The sequence below is a fragment of the Scyliorhinus torazame genome, chromosome 10 (assembly GCF_047496885.1).
Source record: "Scyliorhinus torazame isolate Kashiwa2021f chromosome 10, sScyTor2.1, whole genome shotgun sequence".
NCBI classification, from domain to species: Eukaryota; Metazoa; Chordata; class Chondrichthyes; order Carcharhiniformes; family Scyliorhinidae; genus Scyliorhinus; species Scyliorhinus torazame.
Window position 1 is genome coordinate 257334505 of NC_092716.1, and position 22560 is coordinate 257357064.

Genomic DNA, 22560 nt, shown 5'->3' on the forward strand with positions numbered 1-22560 from the left:
AGCAACTGTGCCTGTGCACTCACTTCAAAGACATGTTTATTGTTCTGACCACAGTGACCCTGTGTATGTTGTTGGGAGCAGGCTAGCAACAGCAAATCATTCAGAAGGCCTTTGGATGAGTTCACATTGGGTTTAGTGGGATTCTATTTTTACCAGCAGCAGACATGCTGGTTTTTGTATAACCGGCAGCAAACACAAAGTCAACTTGCTACATCTGCCAAAAGCAGCTTACAACCAGATACACTGGCACAGCACCAATCCATTTAAAAACAGCTATTGGTGCAAGTTCTACACTGAAATGCGACACAAGCATGGGCAAAGTGTTTTGATCATTTTTATGAGGTACTAAAATTGTTGTGCTATTTGTTGGCCAGGAGTGTAATGCATCTAATTTTGGAAAATATTTATGGCTCCGTTCTGCCCAAGAGATATCCATTTAAGATATTTAACAAAAGATCCAGAGGGGGAATGAGAACTTTCAGCCCAAGATTGGCAGGCTGAATTCTGAGCTGTACAATTATAAACCGTATTTTGCAAAATGTCTGCATTGTGTCACTACAGGAAAACTCCCCCAATGCCCAGACCGTGTTTGCAAATCAATGAAATAGGCAATTAACAGGTTTAACTTATTTAGCACTGTTACTACATACTTAAGACATGAGGCTGCGGGCTAACAATGTGTCTCATTAGATGTGTACTGTCTGAAAGCTGAATTAGCATCTCATTTCCTTTGTCAACTAAACTGAAAGGTTAAACTTCCTAAGGGAGAGAGAGCACAAATACCACCATGGTTCCAGTTTACACTTTTACATGCCCGTAATCCCACCATTTATTGAGAGCGATAAAAGATAAATTTCCGCCTTTTCACCGGAAACCTGGTCACTGCCCAGTCTTGCATTTTAATTGGGTTTTATCTTATTTAAAATGCTCGTCATGAATTTCCTATGGCAGGTAAAATGAATTGCTATGCAACCCTTAACAAGATTAGCTGCAAATTGAACTGCCAAATGCCTCCGGGAAGCTGTCGCTCTCGAGAGTCACTGACCGGGACACCTGGACATGTCATTTTATTTGGGTTTCTCCAATAAATGGCAAATGTTGAAAATGTGTTTTTCACCATCTTGTCTCGTTTGGTATTGAATTTTGTCTAATGATTCTATGAAATGCTTTGGTATGTTTTGCTCCATTAATGGTACACTATAAATGCAAGATGATATGATGTAGCTCATTGTCACAATAAGGTTCAATGAAGTTATTGTGAAAAGGCCCCTAGTCACCACATTTTGGCGCCTGTACGGGAATTCAACCTGCGCTGCTGGCATTGTTCTGCATTACACCCAACTGTTTAGTCCACTGTGCTAAACCAGCCCCTTGTTGCAATAGTGGTTCAAATGAGAATTTTGCCAGCTCAAGTACTAATTAAGGAAAAAGAACATGACGTGACTGAGTGTAATATATCCAAGTTTGCTGATGATACAAATCTAGGTGGAAATACAAGATGTGAGGAGGATGTAACGAGGTTGCAAGGAGATGTTAACCGGTTGAGTGGCTGGACAATAATGACGGGGAGAGTACAATGTGAGGAGTGCAAAATTATCCATTTTGGACGGAAGCATGGAAAAGCAAAATGTGGGAGATGAATAAATGTTGAAATTGGGAGTCTTTGCACACACACTGCACCTGCATTTTAGTTTTCTGGGACATTATGCGATTAAGAAATCAAATGTGTTAACCTTTTTATTACAAGGGAGAAGTGTGAAGAATTTATTTATATGGGGCTCTGGTGTGAGATGACTCCTGAATATAGTGTACAAGACCAAAGACATGGGAGCAGAATTAGGCCCCTTGGTCCATCGAGTCTGCTCCGCCATTCAATCCTGGCTGATATTTTCTCATCCCCATTCTCCTGCCTTCTGCCCATAACCCCTGATCCCCTTATTAATCAAGAACCTAGCTAGCTCTGTCTTAAAGACACTCAGTGAATTGGCCTCCACAGCCTTCTGCAGCAAAGAGTTCCACAGATTCACCACCCTCTGGCTGAAGAAATTGCTCCTCATCTCTGTTTTAAAGGATCGGCCCTTTAGTCTGAGATGGTGTCCTCTGATTCTAGTTTTTCCTACAAGTGGAAACATCCTCTCCACGTCCACTCTATTCAGGCCTCGCAGTATCCTGTAAGTTTCAATAAGATCCCCACTCTTCCTTCTAAACTCCAACGAGTACAGACCCAGAGTCCTCAAACATTCCTCATACAACAAGTTCTTCATTCCAGGGATCATTCTTGTGAACCTCCTCTGGACCCTTTCCAAGGCCAGCACATCCTTAGATATGGGGCCCAAAACCGCTCTCCATACTCCAATGGGGTCTGACCAGAGCCTTATACAGCTTCAGAAGTACATCCCTGGTTTTGTATTCTAGCCCTCTTGACATGAATGCTAACATTGCATTTGCCTTCTTAACGGCCGACTGAACCTGCACGTTAACCTTAAGAGAGCCATGAACAAGGACTCCCAGGTCCCTTTGTGTTTCTGTTTTCCTAAGCATTTCCCCATTTAGGAAATAGTCTATGCCTAAATTCCTCCTTCCAAAGTGCATAACCTCACACTTTTCCACATTGTATTCCACCTGCCACTTCATTGCCCACTCTCCCAATCTGTCCAAATCCTTCTGCAGCCCCCTTGCTTCCTCAATACTACCTGTCCCTCTACAGATCTTTGTATCATCTGCAAACTTAGCAACAGTGCCTTCAGTACCTTCTTCCAGATCATTAATATATATTGTAAAAAGTTGTGGTCCCAGCACAGACTCCTGAGGCACACTACTAGTCACCGGCTGCCATCCTGAAAAAGATCCCTTTATCCCCACTCTCTGCCTTCTGCCAGTCAGCCAATCCTTTATCCATGTCCGGATCTTGCCCTGAACACCATGAGCTCTTAACTTATTTAACAGTCTCCTATGCAGCACCTTATCAAAGGCTTTCTGGAAATCTAAATATATCACGTCCACTGGTTTTCCTTTGTCTAACTTGCTTGTTACCTCCTCAAAGGACTCTAACAGATTTGTCAGACACGACCTCTCTTTGACAAAGCTGTGCTGACTCAGTCCTATTTTACCATGCACTTCCAAGTGCTTCGCGATCTCATCTTTAATAACAGACTATAAAATCTTACCAATGACCAAAGTCAGGCTAACCGACCGATAATTTCCAACTTCTGCCTCCCTCCCTTCTTTAACAATGGTGTTACATTAGCCACTTTCCAGTCCTCTGGGACCCTTCCTGCCTCCAGTGATTTCTGAAAGATCATCACTAATGCCTCCACAATTTCCTCAGCTATCTCTTTTAGGACCTGGGGTGTAGTCCATCCGGTCCAGGTGATTTATCCACCTTCAGACCTTTCAGTTTCCCCAGAACCTTCTCCTTAGTAATGGTCACTGCACTCCGCTCTATAGCTTTGGACTCCTTGGTTACCTAAGGAAAATATTCTTTGCGTTCAAGGGGATGCAATGGAAGTTCGCTAGATTAGATTTGAGTAAAATTGGCATGTATTTCCCTCGACCTATCTGCAATGTTTAGCACAGTTGACCACCCTAATCTTCTCCAACACCTCCCCTCTATTATCCAGCTGGATGGAACGGAACTGCCCTAACTTGTTTCCATTGTTATCAATCTCGTCGTAACGAGAGAAACATCTCCTTTGATTGGATCTCTGTTACATCATCACAGGAGTGATAACACTGACCCATCTTTAAGTTAAAACAAACTTTAATTTAAACACAGAATTAGCCACATTAACAGTTACAACAGTTCTTAAGTAAAAGAGAAAACCTTAACTAATTTCCTAAACCTGCTCCTATATTCCAATTGAGCAAACCAATATATTTCAGATACCACTCATGAATAAAGTGAACCAGGTGTCTATTTGCTTTTCTCTGTGTGGAACCTTTCCAGACCAGACTGAAACACCTCTGTTCAGATGAGAGTTCTAGGACCCACTGACTTTTCGGATAGACCTGGCTCTCCCCATTAACGACATCCTCTGCACCCAAAGCATAAGACATTCATTTGTCTCCTTTCTTACAAGATGTCCCTTAGCTTGTTTAGCCAGGACCAAACACAATACCCCTCATATTATCTGCACCCCAGGGGTCCTACAAATCTAAACAATATTCCATTAGCTATAACTGTAAACAAGTAAATGGTTATCAAGCTCTATTAGCAGAACACTTCGCCTGCAAATCAATTAATAACTCACTTTTACAACCCCTTAATCACAGCTCCAGCAGTCATACTATCTGTATGCATCTTAACTCTGGTTTTAATAACAATACAGCAAGAAATATAAAATATGACAATTGCTTACATTCATCACACCTACCCACTCATGTACTGCTTAACTCTGGAAACCCCCAAGGATCAACCCTTCGCACCCATCTATTTCTCATGTGCATGCTTACCCCGTGCCATAACAATCTGGAAACATAAGAGAAAATGCTGGAAAATCTCAGCAGGTTTGGCAGCATCTGTAGGGAGAGAAAAGAGCTAATGTTTTGAGTCCAGGTGACCCTTTGTCAAAGCTAAAAGACCGAGAAGGTGGGAAATATTTATACTGTGGAGTGAGAGTGGACTGTCTCTGGTTTCAGATTCCAGCATCCGCAGTAATTTGCTTTTATTATTATTTTAATCTGGAACACAATTATGCAATAACACACTCGTCCCAATTTCACCACCAACTTTTTTACCCAATCGATGTCCAGAAGGAAAAACCAGTTCAAACCAGTATTCCTATTTCCCTGTTTACAATTTTTTGTTGTTGGCCAGACTGATGGTCTAACACCTAATTTTGGATGAGCAGAAATTTCCTCCAACCAGATATTGGGGAAAAAGGTAATTGAGCCTGAACTTTTCGAATTGCCAATCAATCCTGGATTGCCAAATGTTTACTTTTTTTTTCTCCGTCTTGCCTGATCTTCCAACTCGGGCTGGGTGAGATCAAGGCAGTGCCTCCTGTCCTCTGGGCCTAGCACTGAAGTGTAGCTAGGGTGAAGGCCAGGCCCACTAGTTTTATGGCACTAGCTGCTGTAAATCAGGTAAGTTTTAAAGTCTCATTGAAATTTTAACTCTGGGCGGCGCAGTGGTTAGCACTGCTGCCTCACGGCGCCGAGGTCCCAGGTTCGATCCCGGCTCTGGGTCACTGTCCGTGTGGAGTTTGCACATTCTCCCCGTGTTTGCATAGGTTTCACCCCCCCCCCCACAACCCAAAAGATGTGCAGGGTATTGGTTAGGGGGAATATCACAGCTGTACTACGGGAGGACACCAGCGAGGCTATATGGGTAGAGATCAGGAATAAGACGGGTGCAGTCACAATGTTGGGGGTTTACTACAGGCTTCCCAACAGCCAGCGGGAGATAGAGGAGCAGATAGGTAGACAGATTTTCGAAACAAGTAAAAACAACAGAGTTGTTGTGATGGGAGACTTCAACTTCCCCAATATTGACTGGGACTCACTTAGTGCTAGGGGCTTAGATGGGGCATAGTTTGTAAGGAGCAAGCAGGAGGGCTTCTTAAAACAATATGTAGACAGTCTAACTAGGGAAGGGGCTGTACTGGACCTGGTATTGGGGAATGAGCCCGGCCACGTGCTAGAAGTTTCAGTAGGTGACCACAATTCAGTAAGTTTTAAAGTGCTGGTGGACAAGGATAAGAGTGGTCCTAGGGTGAATGTGCTAAATTGGGGGAAGGCTAATTATAACAAAATTAGGTGGGAACTGAAGGCCCAGATTGGGGGCGGATGCTTGAGGGTAAATCAACATCTGACATGTGGGAGGCTTTCAAATGTCAGTTGAAAGGAATTCAGGACCGGCATGTTCCTGTGAGGAAGAAGGATAAATACGGCAAATTTCGGGAACCTTGGATAACGAGAGATATTGTAGGCCTCGTCAAAAAGAAAAAGGAGGCATTTGTCAGGGCTAGAAGGCTGGGAACAAACGAAGCCTGTGTGGAATATAAGGAAAGTAGGAAGGAACTTAAGCAAGGAGTCAGGAGGGCTAGAAGGGGTCACAAAAAGTCATTGGCAAATAGGGTTAAGGAAAATCCCAAGGCTTTTTACACGTACATAAAAAGCAAGAGGGTAGCCAGGGAAAGGGTTGGCCCACTGAAGGATAGGCAAGGGAATCTATGTGTGGAGCCAGAGGAAATGGGCGAGGTACTAAATGAATACTTTGCATCAGTATTCACCAAAGCGAAGGAATTGGTGGCTGTTGAGTCTGGAGAAGGGTGTGTAGATAGCCTGGGTCACATTGAGATCCAAAAACACGAGGTGTTGGGCGCCTTGAAAAATATTAAGGTTGATAAGTCCCCAGGGCCTGATGGGATCTACCCCAGAATACTGAAGGAGTCTAGAGAGGAAATTGCTGAGACCTTGACAGAAATCTTTGGATCCTCACTGTCTTCAAGTGATGTCCCGGAGGACTGGAGAATAGCCAATGTTGTTCCTTTGTTTCAGAAGGGTAGCAAGGATAATCCAGGGAACTACAGACCAGTGAGCCTTACGTCAGTGGTAGGGAAATTACTGGAGAGAATTCTTCGAGACAGGATCTACTCCCATTTGGAAGCAAATGGACGTATTAGTGAGAGGCAACATGGTTTTGTGAAGGGGAGGTCATGTCCCACTAACTTGATAGAGTTTTTCGAAGAGGTCACAAAGATGATTGATGCAGGTAGGGCAGTGGATGTTGTCTATATGGACTTCAGTAAGGCCTTTGACAAGGTCCCTCATGATAGACTGGTACAAAAGGTGAAGTCACACGGGATCAGGGGTGAGCTGGCAAGGTGGATACAGAACTGGCTAGGTCACAAAGGCAGAGATTAGCAAAGGAAGGGTGCTTTTCTAATTTGAGGGCTGTGACTAGTGGTGTTCCGCAGGGATCAGTGCTGGGACCTTTGCTGTTCGTAGTATATATAAATGATTTGGAGGAAAATGTAACTGGTCTGATTAGTAAGTTTGCAGATGACACAAAGGTTGGTGGAATTGCGGATAGCGATGAGGACTGTCAGAGGATACAGCAGGATTTAGATTGTTTGGAGACTTGGGCGGAGAGATGGCAGATGGAGTTTAATCCAGACAAATGTGAGGTAATGCATTTTGGAAGGTCTAATGCAGGCAGGGAATATACAGTGAATGGTAGAACCCTCCAGAGTATTGAAAGTCAGAGAGATCTAGGAGTACAGGTCCACAGGTCACTGAAAGGGGCAACACAGGTGGAGAAGGTAGTCAAGAAGGCATACGGCATGCTTGCCTTCATTGGCCGGGGCATTGAGTATAAGAATTGGCAAGTCATGTTGCAGCTGTATAGAACCTTGGAGCATAGTGTTCAATTCTGGTCGCCACACTACCAGAAGGATGTGGAGGCTTTAGAGAGGGTGCAGAAGAGATTTACCAGAATGTTGCCTGGTATGGAGGGCATTAGCTATGAGGAGCGGTTGAATAAACTCTGTTTGTTCTCACTGGAACGAAGGAGGTTGAGGGGCGACCTGATAGAGGTCTACAAAATTATGAGGGGCATAGACAGAGTGGATAGTCAGAGGCTTTCCCCGGGGTTGAGGGGTCAATTACTAGGGGGCATAGGTTTAAGGTGCGAGGGGCAAGGTTTAGAGTAGATGTACGAGGCAAGTTCTTTACGCAGAGGGTAGTGGGTGCCTTGAACTCGCTACCGGAGGAGGTGGTGATGGAAGCAGGGCGATAGTGACATTTAAGGGGCATCTTGACAAATACATGAATAGGATGGGAATAGAGGGATACGGACCCAGGAAGTGTAGAAGATTTTAGTTTAGTTGGGCAGCATGGTCGGCAAGGGCTTGGAGGGCTGAAGGGCCTGTTCCTGTGCTGTACCTTTCTTTATTGGTACAGGGATTGGGGAGACTAAATTGTCCCTTAATTGGAAAAAATTAGTTGGGCCCTCTTAAATCTATAAAAATAAAGACATTTTAATTCTAGACAGGCCAGAGAGCAGATAAGTGGTTTGGGGCATAGGGAAATCTGAGTTGGAGGGGAGGGAAGGGTGTGATCAGACATTAGTGGAGTCAGCCCCTAGGGGTGAGAGTCAATCCTTGGGGAGGAAGAGCCAGTAGGTTGGGGAGTTCCTGTTGGGGGTTGTAGTCCCTCTGGAGGGGGGGGGGGGGACACCTAAGGGGTCAGTGGGCTGAAGAAATGGTTTTGGGGGGGGGGGGGGGGGTTCCCCCTGGCTCTGTATGGTAGTTACCCAGAAGTTAGAAGTGGTTGTAATTCTTCTGACGAGTGTAATCCAGTTCGAAGCATCCAAAGTTAGTGATTTGAATCGCATTGTTGAATGATTTCCAGTGCAGGACAATTCTGAATGTTGCATTAATCTTACCTGGGACCAGCTAAAGGGGATTCCCCGGTGCATCATTGGGGTATCTGCGCCCCACCCCCTGACATTTGCACTTTTTAAAAAAAATATATTTTATTCAAGATTTTTGGCCAAACATAACAATACGTAGTGTTTCTTTTACACAACAATAAAGCAATATAAATAACAGTGGCCAGTTTTAAACTAATAAATAAGTAATATATAAACAAAAACAAAATTAAATGGCAACTGCCTTGTCCAAAATACTCTCCAAAAATACAATCCAACAATCCAATATACAATTAAATATACCAAATACATATACAATAACATCCCTGAGAGTCCGTCCGATTCCCCTCCCCCCTGGGTTGCTGCTGTTGTCTACTTCTTTTCCATTCCCTCTATCTTTCTGTGAGGTAAGCGACGAACGGTTGCCACCGCCTGGTGAAACCCTGAGCCGAACCCCTTAACACAAACTTAATCCGTTCTAACTTTATAAACCCTGCCATGTCGTTTATCCAGGTCTCCACACCCGGGGGTTTGGCTTCCTTCCACATTAACAATATCCTGCGCCGGGCTACAAGGGACGCAAAGGCCAAGACGTCAGCCTCTCTCGCCTCCTGCACTCCCGGCTCTTCTGCAACCCCAAATATAGCCAACCCCCAGATTGGTTCGACCCGGACGCCCACCACCTTCGAAAGCACCTTTGCCACCCCCACCCAGAACCCCTGTAGTGCCGGGCATGACCAGAACATGTGGGTGTGATTCGCTGGGCCTCTCGAGCATCTCGCACACCTATCCTCTACCCCAAAAAATTTACTAAGCTGTGCTCCAGTCATATGCGCCCTGTGTAGCACCTTAATTGTATCAGGCTTAGCCTGGCACACAAGGACGATGAGTTTACCCTACGTAGGGCATCAGCCCACAGCCCCTCCTCAATCTCCTCCCCCAGTTCTTCTTCCCATTTCCCTTTCAGCTCATCTACCATGATCTCCCCCTCGTCCCTCATCTCCCTGTGTATGTCCGCCACCTTACCGTCCCCCACCCATGTCTCTGAGATCACTCTATCCTGCACCTCCTGTGTCGGGAGCTGCGGGAATTCCCTCACCTGTTGCCTCGCAAAAGCCCTCAATTGCATATACCGAAATGCATTCCCTTGGGGCAACCCATATTTCTCCGTCAGCGCTCCCAGACTCGCAAACGTCCCATCTACAAATAGATCTCTTAGTTGTACTACCCCAGCTCTTTGCCATGCTCCAAATCCCCCATCCATTCTCCCCGGAACGAACCTATGATTGTTTCTTATCGGGGACCGCACCGAAGCTCCCGTCCTTCCCCTATGCCGTCTCCACTGCCCCCAAATTTTCAATGTAGCCACCACCACCGGGCTTGTGGTGTATTTCTTGGGTGAGAACGGCAACGGCGCCGTCACCATTGCTTGCAGGCTAGTCCCCCTGCAGGACGCCCTCTCCAATCTCTTCCACGCCGCTCCCTCCCCTTCTCCCATCCACTTACACACCATTGAAACATTGGCGGCCCAGTAGTACTCACTTAGGCTCGGTAGTGCCAGCCCCCCTGTCCCTACTACTACGCTGCAAGAATCCCTGCCTCACTCTCGGGGTCTTCCCAGCCCACACAAAACTCATAATGCTCTTCTCAATTCTTTTGAAAAAAGCCTTCGTGATCACCACCGGGAGGCACTGGAACACAAAAAGGAATCTCTGGAGGACCACCATTTTAACCGCCTGCACCCTACCTGCCAATGACAGGGACACCATGTCCCATCTCTTGAAATCCTCCTCCATCTGTTCCACCAACCGTGTTAAATTAAGCCTATGTAATGTACCCCAATTCTTGGCGATCTGGATCCCCAGGTACCGGAAGTCCCTTGTTACCTTCCTCAACGGTAAATCCTCTATCTCTCTGCTCTGCTCCCCCGGATGCACCACAAATAACTCACTTTTCCCCATGTTCAGTTTATACCCTGAAAAATCCCCAAACTCCCCAAGTATCCGCATTATCTCTGGCATCCCCTCTGCCGGGTCCGCCACATATAGCAACAAATCATCCGCATACAGAGATACCCCCCCCCCAAGTACTCCCCTCCACTTCCTGGAACCCCTCCGTGCGATGGCCAGGGATTCAATCGCCAGTGCAAACAATAACGGGGACAGAGGACATCCCTGCCTCGTCCCTCTATGGAGCCGAAAATACGCAGACCCCCGTCCATTCGTGACCACGCTCGCCATCGGGGCCCTATACAGCAACTGTACCCACCTGATATACCCGTCCCCAAAGCCAAATCTCATCAACACCTCCCACAAATAATCCCACTCCACTCTATCAAATGCTTTCTCGGCATCCATCGCCACCACTATCTCCGCTTCCCCCTCTGGTGGGGGCATCATCATTACCCCTAGCAGCCTCCGTATATTTGTATTTAGCTGTCTCCCCTTCACAAACCCAGTTTGGTCCTCATGGACCACCCCCGGGACACAATCCTCTATCCTCATTGCCATAACTTGGCCAGAATCTTAGCATCTACATTCAGGAGGGAAATGGGCCTGTATGACCCGCATTGCAGCTGGTCTTTTTCCTTCTTTAGGAGGAGCGATATCGTTGTCTCTGACATAGTCGGGGGCAGCTGCCCCCTTTATCTCGCCTCATTAAAGGTTCTCATCAGTAGCAGGGCCAGCAAGTCCAAATATTTCTTATAGAATTCAACTGGGAATCCATCTGGTCCAGGGGCCTTCCCCACCTTCATGCTCCCAATCCCTTTCACTACTTCCTCCGTCTCAATCTGTGCTCCCAGTCCCGCCCTCTCCTGCTCCTCCACCTTAGGAAATTCCAGCTGATTCAGAAAGCACATCATTCTCTCCTTCCCGTCCGGGGGCTGCGCTTCATATAGTCTTTCGTAAAATGCCTTGAACACTCCATTTACTCTCTCCGCTCCCCGCTCCATCTCTCCCTCCTCATCTCTCACACCCCCATCTCCCTCGCTGCTCCCCTTTTCCTCAGTTGGTGGGCCAGCAACCTACTCGCCTTCTCCCCATATTCGTACTGTACACCCTGTGCCTTCCTCCATTGTGCCTCTGCATTACCCGTAGTCAACAAGTCAAATTCTACATGTAGCCTTTGCCTTTCCCTGTACAGTCCCTCCTCCGGTGCCTCCGCATAATGTCTGTCCACCCTCAGAAGTTCTTTCAACAACCGCTCCCTTTCCCTACCCTCCTGCTTTCCTTTATGTGCCCTAATAGATATCAGCTCCCCTCTAACCACTGCCTTCAGTGCCTCCCAGACCACTCCCACCTGTACCTCCCCATTATCATTAATTTCCAAGTACCTTTCAATACACCCCCTCATCTGCCAATAATCCCATGTCCATTCTCCAGGGTGGAAGCTGTTGTTTTTCTTCCCCTATCTCCAGGTCCACCCAGTGTGGAGCATGATCCGAAATGGCTATAGCCGTGTACTCCGTCCCCGTCACCTTTGGGATCAGTGCCCTTCCCAAAACAAAAAAATCTATTTGTGAAAATACTTTGTGTACATAGGAGAAAAACGAAAACTCCTTACTCCTAGGTCTACTAAATCTCCAGGGATCTACTCCTCCCATCTGCTCCATAAAATCCTTAAGCACCCTAGCTGCAGCCGGCCTCCTTCCGGTCCTGGACCTGACATTTGCACTTCTACAAAGCACCCTGGAGTGTTGTGTTAAGTTGCTGTCTAAGTGTACATCCAATAAATCTTTGTAACCTTCACTTTATTTGACCACAGGCATGGCACAAAACCTGTTTCCGTTGTGCGCTTTGTGGTAAGAGCCTGGAATCCACAACAGTCACCGACAAAGATGGAGAAATCTACTGTAAAGGTAAAGCAGAAATTGCAATTCGCAGCTTCTTAGAAAACCAGACTTGAGACTTGGGGTATCAAAAGGACATCATTCGGCCCATCGAGTCTGCATCGACTGTCTGAAAGAGCACCCTACCTAGATCCACTCCCCCATCCCCGTAGTCCACCCAACCTTTGGACACTAAGGGCAATTTATCATGGCCAATCCAACTAACCTGCACATCTTTGGACTGTTGGAGGAAACCGGAGCACCCGGAGGAAACCCATGTGGACATTGAGAGAACGTATAAACTTCGCACCGTTAACCAAGGCTGGAATCGAACCCGGGTCTTTGGTGCTGTGAGGCAGTCGTGCTAACCATTGGCACAGTAGAACCATCCCATAGATCAAACCTGGCAGGAAGGAGTCCGCCACATCCAGCATTGTTTGGAATTTTTATTTTCCTGCAGTAAAATACATTATTCAGTTTATTGATGGTTTTATCAGATCAGCGATCGGCAGTGCTGCATCTGGCGCCTATTGAACGTTGCCGGTGATGACATACTATCAATGCTGCCAGAGTTATTTCCGATCGATGATGAAGTTCGCAGACTAGAAACATTTGGGGCGAGATTCTCCACTCCCCCGCCGGTTGGGAGAATCGCCTGGGCCGCCAAAATTTTCCGGGATGCCGGTCCGACGCCCTCCTGCGATTCTCCCAAGCGGCGGGAACGGCCCCGTCGAGTTCCGTGGGCCGGAGAATCGCCGGAGACACCCAAAATGGTGATTCTCTGGCACCCCCGCTATTCTCAGGCCCGGATGGGCCGAGCGGCCAGGCCAAAACGGCGGGTTCCCCCCGTCCACGCCTGGTCGCTGCCATCGGGAACAGCGCGGGAACGCTGGGGGGGGGGGGGGAAGAGAAGAGGAGGGGGGATCCTGCACCCGGGGGGGGGGGGGACCTCAATGTGGGATGGCCCGCGATCGGTGCCCGCCGATCGTCAGGCCGTCCTCTCTGAAGGAGGACCTCCTTCCTTCCGCGGCCCCGCAAGATCCGTCTGCCATCTTCTTGCGGGACGGACTCTGAGAGGATGGCAATCACGCATGCGCTTGGCGCCGGCCAACTCACGCATGCGCGGATGACGCCAGTTATGCGGCACCGGCCGTGTCATGTATGCGGCGCCGCCTTTACGCGGCAACAAGGCCTGCCGCGTGTAGATGACGCGGCCCCGATCCTAGCCCATTATCGGGCCCTGAATCGGTCCGGATAGGGGCCGTTTCCCGCTATCGTGAACCTCGACGGCGTTCACGACGGCGTGGACACTTAGTCGCGGGAGTGGAGAATCCCGCCCAAGATCTTTCATTAATTTGGGCTTGTAATCGAACAGCCCATTCAATCAGACTTTAACATCTACCTGCACTGGCAGGAGTCTCGTTTTAAATTGCCATGGCTTAATTTGCAGTAATTGTGCCGTTCCTCCATCAATCAGCAGCACCAGAAATGAATCATCTAACCATTCATCGAGCTACAGTTTGTGAGATTGGGCTGCGGGCAAGATGGCAGTGGTCTTAACCCACATCATTACTGGTTGCATTTCAATGTAGTCAAGTGTATGTGAATCAGGACGAGAGTAAAATACTGCTTTGTGTTGGAAATCGGAAATAAGAACAGAAAATGGTGGAAGAAGTACTCAGCTGGTCAGGCAGCATCTGCAGAGAAAGGAAGTTGGTGTATCCGGCAGATGATCTTTTATCAGAACTGGGGAAAGAGATGTGTAATAGGTTTTGAACAGGTGGAAGGGGAGGGGCTGAAAGGACTGTGATGGGGTGGAGGACAGGAGGGATTAAATGGAGGCAGAGGTGATGATCTAAAATTGTTGAAGTCAATGTTGAGTCCAGAAGGCTGTAGATGAGGCACTGTCCCTTGGAGATTGTATTGAACTCCGTTGGAAAACTGTGGCAGATCAGGGACAGAAAGCTCAGTGGGAGCAAGGTGTAAGTAACAGGTGACTGGGAAGCTGCAGAATGAATGGAAAAGCAGGACAATAAGCGATTTTCATTTCATTTCAACAGTCACTCAGTCTGCATTTAGTCTCCTATTACAAACGGAGAGTGCGTCATGAACAGTGGGCGCGAAACACTAAATGAAATAAGTTGGTTAAATGCTTTGGACAAAATGTGATTTTGCAATATAGTACATGCAAAATTGTAGGGCAGCGCAGTGGTTAGCACTGCTGTCTCATGGCACCGAGGTCCCAGGTTCAATCCTGGCTCTGGGTCACTGTCCGTGTGGAGTGTTGTGTTGGGTACTCTGCTACACAGATGAACCAACACGGTTGCGAATGTTATAACTCCGCTTTATTGCTTACATTTATTTACAGTGGTAAACTGGTTACTGAGGTTCGATCATAACCCCAGAATCTGTGGACCTATTCCTAATACTATCTTGTGGTGGCACTCAGCACATGGTGGATGTCTGAGTGGCTTGCTAGGAGCTCTGTGCCCTGAGCTGTCTCCTGCTGGAATGCTCAGGAAGTGTCATGTTCCCTGTTTTGTACTGTGTATGCTCTTGCCTGTGATTGGCTGTGGTGTTGTGTGTGTGTTGATTGGTCCGTTGATCTGTCCATCAGTATGTATGTGCTATGATGTTTACCTGAATATCATGACATCCCCCCCCTTTTGTACAAGAACATGTGCCTATGTGGTCATAAAGAGATGTGTACTGAGTGCAGCTGAATGTGTGTGTGTGTGCAATATCTACAGCATGTACATGGGGTTAAACTATATACAAGGGGCGATGTCGGGTGCGACATAACAACGATGTTGTACCATTAACAAAGAACGGGGAAATGTTGAACGACAAAAACGAACTCCTGTAACGACAAGGAAGAACAGAACATATTAACACAGTGGTTGCATGAGTTCAATGTACAAACAGGCTCATAAGTCCAGTCTAGTAGGTGGGCGACGAATTCGGGTAGACCGCCTCAAGGGTGGGTCTGGATCCACCGGCTGAGGAATGGGCCTGGCCACGGACGACGACGGAAGGGACATGGTGGCAGGAAGCTCCACGAAGTTGATATCAGGAACAACAGGAGGGCGCGGTGTCGGTGTAAGTTCCCGTAGCGAGCGTGGAAGTAGGCGAAGAGCCCGGCGATTGCGCCTACGAATGGATCCGTCAGGCATGCAAACCAGGAACGAGCGGGGAGCCACGCGTCGGAGAACTTCGGCAGGTTCTGACCAGCCACCTTCTGGTAGGTGGATGCAGACGTCGTCTCCAGGCACCAGGGCGGGAAGATCAGTTGCCCATGTGTCATATGCCCTATTCTGGCGAACGCGCTGCTGTTGCTTTGTGTAGTACCGGATCATGGTTGATTGTGGGTACCAGAATGGATGGCACAGTGGCCCTGAGGGCGCGACTCATCAACAGCTGGGCTGGTGAGAGGCCAGTGGCTAGTGGGGCCGAGCGATAGGCTAGCAGGGCTAAGCAGAAGTCCGGTCCGGCAGCAGCCTTGCAGAGGAGCCGCTTGACGATGTGAACGCCCTTCTCCGCCTTTCCATTGGACTGGGGGTGCAGAGGGCTGGACGTCACGTGTGTGAAGCCACACGAAGCAGCAAAGGACGACCAATTCCTGGCTGGCAAAACGGGGCCCATTGTCCAACATGACAGTAATTGGAATGCCATGGCGAGCGAAGGTGTCTTTGCAGGCCCTTATGACAGCGGACGATGTTAAATCGTGCAGGCCTATGACCTCTGGATAGTTGGAAAAGTAATCAATGACGATTACATAGTCCCTGCCAAGCGCGTGAAAAAGGTCCACACCCACCTTCGCTCTGGGATGTCACCAGCTCATGGTGCTGAAGCGTCTCAGGAGGCTGCGCCGGTTGAAACCTTTGGCAGGTGGGGCAGTTGAGCACCATATTGGCAATGTCATCACTGATGCCCGGCCAGTATACCGCCTCTCGCGCCCTCCGTCTGCACTTCTCGACCCCCAGATGGCCTTCATGCTGTGCGGAATCACAATCCGGTCCAGCTTTAGAAGGACACCATCAATGACGGCCAATTCGTCTCGGACATTGTAAAACTGCGGGCACTGTCCTTTTGAGCCACCCACCCGTCATGTGGCACATGACCCGTTGTAGAAGGGGGTCAGCCGCAGTTTCCCGGCGAATACAGGCCAGACTGTAGTCGTCAGCTGGCAGAATTGCCGATGTGAAGGCCACCTGCGCTTCGACCTGACAGATGAACCCCTCCGAATCGGGCGGATTTTGAGCTCCTCCCATTCCTGCTGGTGTGTGTGTGCTGCCACTGGAACTCCGTGGACTTCTTGACGAGGTGGCGCAGAGCCGTCGTGTGGGAGGCAAGGTTGGGAATGAACTTCCCCAGGAAGTTGACCATGCCTAGGAAGCGTAGCACTGCTTTCTTGTCTGCCGGCTGCAGCATGGCTGTAATGGCGCTCACCTTGTCTGCATCCGGACGGACCCCTGACCGGGATATGTGGTCCCCCCAGGAACTTCAGCTCGGTTTGACCGAAAGAACACTTGGCTCGTTTGAGGCGCAGGCCGTTTTCCCGTATGCGCGCAAAGACTCACTGGAGACGATTGATGTGCCCCTGTGGTGTGGTGGACCAGATGATGATGTCGTCCACGTAGACGCGCACCCCTTCGGTGCCCTCCATCATCTGCTCCATGATCCTGTGAAAGACCTTGGATGCCGAGATGATGCCAAATGGCATCCGGTTGTAGCAGAATCTGCCAAAAGGGGTGTTGAAGGTGCACAGCTTCCTGCTGGACTGATCCAATTGAATCTGCCAGAAACCCTTTGAGGCATCCAGTTTTTTGTGAAGATTTTAGCCCGGGCCATTTCGCTCGTGATCTCTTCCCGTTTGGGTATGGGGTAGTGTTCCCTCATCATGTTGTTGTTGTTGTTATGGTCTTTTGGATCAATGCAGATCCGGAGTTCGCCAGAGGGCATCTTGACACACACCATGGAGCTGACCCATGGCGTGGGCTCCGTGACCCGGGATAGCACCCCTTGGTCCTGGAGATCCTGCAGCTGCTGCTTGAGGCGGTCCCTGAGTGGCACTGGGATCCTGCGAGGTGCGTGAATGACCGGGGTGGCGTCTGGTTTGAGCCGAATTCTGTAGGTGTAGGGCAGTGTTCCCATGCCCTCGAATGCCTCGGTTGTGGGCGAGGAGCGATTGGAGCTGTGCCCTGAATTCTGCATCCGGGAAGTCAGATGTGCCTACTGGGGACAGAGCGTGGACCCGTTGCACGAGGTGGAGAGCCTTGCATGCCTGTGCGCCTAGCAGGGAGTCCTTCGAGGGTCCAACTATCTCGAATGAGAGTGTGGCCATGTGTGTGTTGTGTGTCACCTGGAGCTGGCAGGATCTCATAGCTGGGATAACATTCCCATTGTAGTCGACCGTCTTGCAACGGGATGGCTGAATTGGTGGTCTGACCTTCATGGCATTGAAGGCTGACCATGCTATGAGGTTGGTGGAGGCGCCAGTGTCCAGACGGAATGTTATCGGTGATCGGTTGACCGTTAGGGTGGCACACCATTCATCACCCGGATTGACAGTGTTCACTTGCAACGGCTGGTGGGTCCTGGCTTTAGACATCCGGTTCCCATTAATGACCGCAACACTGAAGGCGTCCCGGTCGTCTGTGTCATTGGTCTGGATATCGTCTGGGCACGACTCTTAGTAAGGAGGCTGAATGATCCGCATGTCCCTGCGAGGTTGTCGGAATTGGGGAACATTGGCAGGTTGAGCTGCTCAACAGCAGGCAACGTAATGGCCCATCTTGCCACAGCGGAGGCATTGTCGGTTTCTTGCGGGACATTGCTGCTTTAAATGCGCGGCTCCGCAGTTGCCGCATGTTGTGACGTCATGGCGTTCGTTGCGCCACCGCGCATGCGCAGTTCAGTCTTGGCCGAGCGCGCCTGCGCATCACGTCCCTCTGTGTCGATGTCGTTTTTGGCGCGCACAAACGCGGGAGGCCTCGAAAAGCACGCGAATTGGCCGCCGGGGGCCGGGAGGAACTCGATCACGTGGACCCGTTCGGCCTCGTAGGACCCCTGCCGCGCTGATTCGGCCGTCTGAAATTGGGAGTACCGGCTGGTCGCGTTTTCATGCAGGACACAGGCTTCGATTGCGGAGGCTAGGGTGAGTCCTTTTATTTTCAAGAGCTGCTGGCGTAGGGTGCCCGAGGTGACCCCAAAAACGATCTGGTCCCGAATCATGGAATCGGAGGTGGTGTCGTAACCGCAGGACTGCGCGAGGATACGGAAATGCGTAAGGAAGGATTGAAAGGGCTCATCCTTACCCTGCAGGCGCTGCTGGGAGAGATACCTCTCTCAACTCTCGTTGACCTCGACGTTGAAGTGTTGGTCGAGTTTGAGAAGGACCATCTTGTACTTGGTCTTGTCCTCACCTTCCGCGAACACCAGGGAGTTGTAGACCTGGATGGCGTGTTGACCTGCCGTGGAGAGGAGGATGGTGATCTTTCTGGTGTCCGAAGCCCTCTCCTTTTCGTTGGCTTCCAGGAAGAGCTGGAAGCGCTGTTTGAACAGCTTCCAATTAACGCCGAGGTTTCCAGCGACTTATAGCGGCTGCGGTGTGCTGACGGTGTCCATGGCGCAGGATGGCAGATTCCGGAGGATCCGTAGGTAGGTCCCACAGTTACTCCTGGTACTATGATGTGTTGGGTACTCTGCTACACAGACGAACCAACACGGTTGCGAATGGTACAACTCAGTTTTATTACTAACATTTATTTACAGTGGTAAACTGGTTACTGAGATTCGATCATAACCCTAGAATCTGTGGACCTATTCCTAATACTATCTTGTAGTGGCACTCAGCACATGGTGGATGTCTGAGTGGCTTGCTATGAGCTCTGTGCCCTGAGCTGTCTCCTGCTGGAATGCTCAGGAAGTGTCGTGTTCCCTGTTTTGTACTGTGTATGCTCTTGCCTGTGATTGGCTGTGGTGTTGTGTGTGTGTTGATTGGTCCGTTGATCTGTCCATCAGTATGTATGTGCTATGATGTTTACCTGAATATCATGACATGGAGTTTGCACGTTCTCCCCATGTTTGCGTGGGTTTCGCCCCCACAGTCCAAAGATGTGCAGGGAAGGTAGATTTGCCATGCTAAATTGCCCCGTAATTGGAAAAAATTGATTGGATACTCAATTTATTTTAAAAAAAAAATAAACGTAAATGCAAAATATTTTGTTATTTTAGTACAATATATCTGGGAAACCGAGGTTTTTTGTGTATTAAACATGTTGTCAGCACGGCGCAGTGGTTAGCACTGCGCCGAGGTCCCAGGTTCGATCTCTACTCTGGGTCACAGTCCGTGTGGAGTTTGCACGTTCTCCCATTGTCTGCATGGGTTTCACCCCCACAACTCAAAAAGATGTGCAGGGTAGGTGGATTGGACATGCTAAAATGTTGCCCCTTAAATTTATGTATTTAAAAAAAGAACATGATGTCCTCCTAAACAAATTATATGCTAAAATGTACCCTGTTTAACATCAAACAAGAGTGTTACAATATTAAACCACATGTACCAAATGATTCTTTTGGCAATTGGATATTGTGTATATTATATTCCTCATGTGAAATAATTATTCAGAATTGGGGTGAATTCATTTATGGCTACTTCTCAAAGGGCAAATAGGAATGTTAGGACCATTCAGCTTCTGACACTGTGGGCGGGATTCTCCGAACCCCCCCGCCGGGTCAGAGAATCGTCGGGGGGGGGGGGCGTGAATCCCGTCCTGCCGCTCCGACGCCGGCTGCCGAATTCTCCGGCGCTATTTTTCGGGCTTTGGGGATCGCGCTGCGCCGGTCGGGGACCGTTGGCAGTGGCACCCCCCCCCCCCGGCAATTCTCCGGGCTGCCATGGGCCGAACAGCCACCCGTTTTCGGCCACTCCCACCAGCGTGGATTAGACAAGGTCCATACAGGCGGAACCTGGCTTATCGGCTGTCTAGCGGGGTCCTCTGAGGGGGCGGGGGGTGGGGGGCCACGGTGGCCTGGCCCGTGATCGTGGCCCACCGATCGGGCGAGCGGTGCCGTGGGAGCACTTTTTCCCCCGCGCCAGCCTCTGTAAGGCTCCGCCTAGGCCAGCGCGGAGAAGAAACCCCCTGCGCATGCGCAGAAAACACGCCAACGGTTCTGTGCATGCCCCAACTCACGCCGGCCGGCGGAGGCCCTTCGGCGCCGGTTAGCGCCAGCCTAGCCCTTGGTAGTGCGGAGGATTCCGCACCTTCCGGGCGACCCGACGCCGGAGTGGTTCACACCGCTCTCTGGTGCCGGTACGGGCCGCCCCGCCGATCCCAGGAGAATCCTGGCCTGTTCGTCTCCGTTCTGACACAGTCAGGTGAAAGCAATTGCCCTTGACATCAAGGCTTCATTTGAAAGGAGCCCTCAAAATTGAAGCCAATTGAAATTGTTGGGTCGGGAGAGGGAGGGAGAAAGAAAAGAGGGATTGTCCACTGTTTTGGAGTCATGCCTGCCACAAAGGAAGGTTGGTGGGATCCATCATTTCAGCCCCAGGACGTTGCTGCAGGAGTTTCTCAGGCCAGTGTCATGCACACAACCATCTTCAGCTGCTTGGTCAATGACTCCATCCAACACATAGTCACAAATATGCAATCATCAGTGAACATCCCCAACATTCAGTTCCATTCACCGCAACTCTATTGAAGCATCAGGTTCCACATGTAGGAATAAATGGACAACATTCCGGCTTTAGTATATGGCAAGTGACATTTTCACCACACAAATGCCAGGCAATGACGAACTCCGAGGGGAGAGAGCCTAACCACCTTCACTGTCAAATCCCCCTACCATCAAAATCTGGGGTCACCATTGGCCAAAGCTGAACTGGACCAGCCACAAAAACACTGTGGCGACAAGAGCAGGCGCATGGTGGTTGACTCAGCCCTTAACACCCCAATGCCTGTGCACCATCTACAATGCAAAAGCTAGGTGTGTGAAGGAATATGTCCACTTATCTGGATGAGTGCAGTCCCAACACCATCCCGCACAAAAAGCAGCCCACTGATGGAATGATTCCCCCTCCACCATGGCACCATTTACATGCACTGCAACAACTCTCCAAATCTCCTTCAATGCACCAGCCAAACTACAATCACCAGTCCTTCCCTGTCACTGGGTCAAAATCCTGGAGCTCCCTCCCGTATCTACACCACGAACAGCACTTGTCGGTGTAAGAAGACAGCTCCCCATTACCTTCTGAATGGTAGTTGGGGAGTGAAAATAAATGCTGACAAGAGTGATGCACAAGTCACATTAATAAACTGCCCTGATTTACCCAAGAACACAATTTTTGATTGGAAATTATAATGAGTTCCGTTTTGTTTGTTACATTTCTGTTGAACACACGTGGGTGGGTAAATTACATAATAAAAATAGAAACACAGTTCTATAATAGAATAGGACCCTGAACAACCACATTAAATGCATTACAGCAGAATATGATATTTCAAAACTATCTCTGATTGAATTTGCATCTCTTAAAAGACAGTTAAAATGATTCAATAAAAAAGTTAACTGATTTTTCTTATCGTTGCAGCTTGCTATGCGAGGAACTTTGGTCCTAAAGGAGTGGGACACGGACAGTCTGGGGGGGCATTACCTAGTACGGATTGAACAAAAATCTTCAAGAAAGGTCAAAGATGAATTTCATTCTCCAATTTTCCCCTTCCAGAGGTCACACACCACTGTCCTTTCAAATCCATACCTTTCGCAGTAAAGCTGGAGAAATGTTTGTACGAAGGCTGTTTTATCACCACCTTCATCCTTCAAAGTCAGTCACTTTCACAATGAAGCCCCTGAATTACAGACCAGCCTAAGGAGACCGAGCATGTTTACAGACCCACTGTAAAGCAATGATGAATTGTTTTTAAGTTTCATTTCTACACGGAGTGGAATTGAGTATTATGTGATAAAATGCCTCACCACATTTTGTTATTGTAAGCTAATGAAAGTATCTATTAATCAATGTAACTCTAAATAAAGCATTATTGGCACCTGAGGAATTTGACAGTATTCCTGACACTATTCCTTTTGACACAATAACTCCTCCATTTTTCCTAGGTATTAATTGATTTAAAACAAAAAAAAACCTTCGGAAGCAGCGACCTGACATTTTTCACTAAGCTTAGCCACCTTTGTGCACTTGCTCTGCCCAGGAAATGGTGTAAAGGGCATGCTTGAAACTGGCTTTGCTGGCATGAGGTTAATCCTCGTTCCATTAATCACCTCGGTGGGGCAAATGGTGGGGTTACAGCAATAAATATTTTTTGGAGAGGGTGAAACAAATGCCAGAGAT

General features: G+C 48.7%; 1 protein-coding gene across 3 annotated transcripts in view; it reads left to right on the forward strand.

Moving 5' to 3' along the window:
- Positions 1 to 22263, forward strand: part of csrp3 (cysteine and glycine-rich protein 3 (cardiac LIM protein)) — a 69773-nt gene extending 47510 nt beyond the window's left edge. For all 3 annotated transcript variants that reach the window (XM_072466715.1, XM_072466716.1, XM_072466717.1), the window contains exons 5-6: positions 12140 to 12233; positions 21802 to 22263. In XM_072466715.1, coding sequence (XP_072322816.1) covers positions 12140 to 12233; positions 21802 to 21878 — 171 coding nt within the window. In that variant the 3' untranslated portion in view covers positions 21879 to 22263. The remainder of the gene's footprint in view (positions 1 to 12139; positions 12234 to 21801) is intronic.
- The last annotated feature ends 297 nt before the right edge of the window (positions 22264 to 22560 follow it).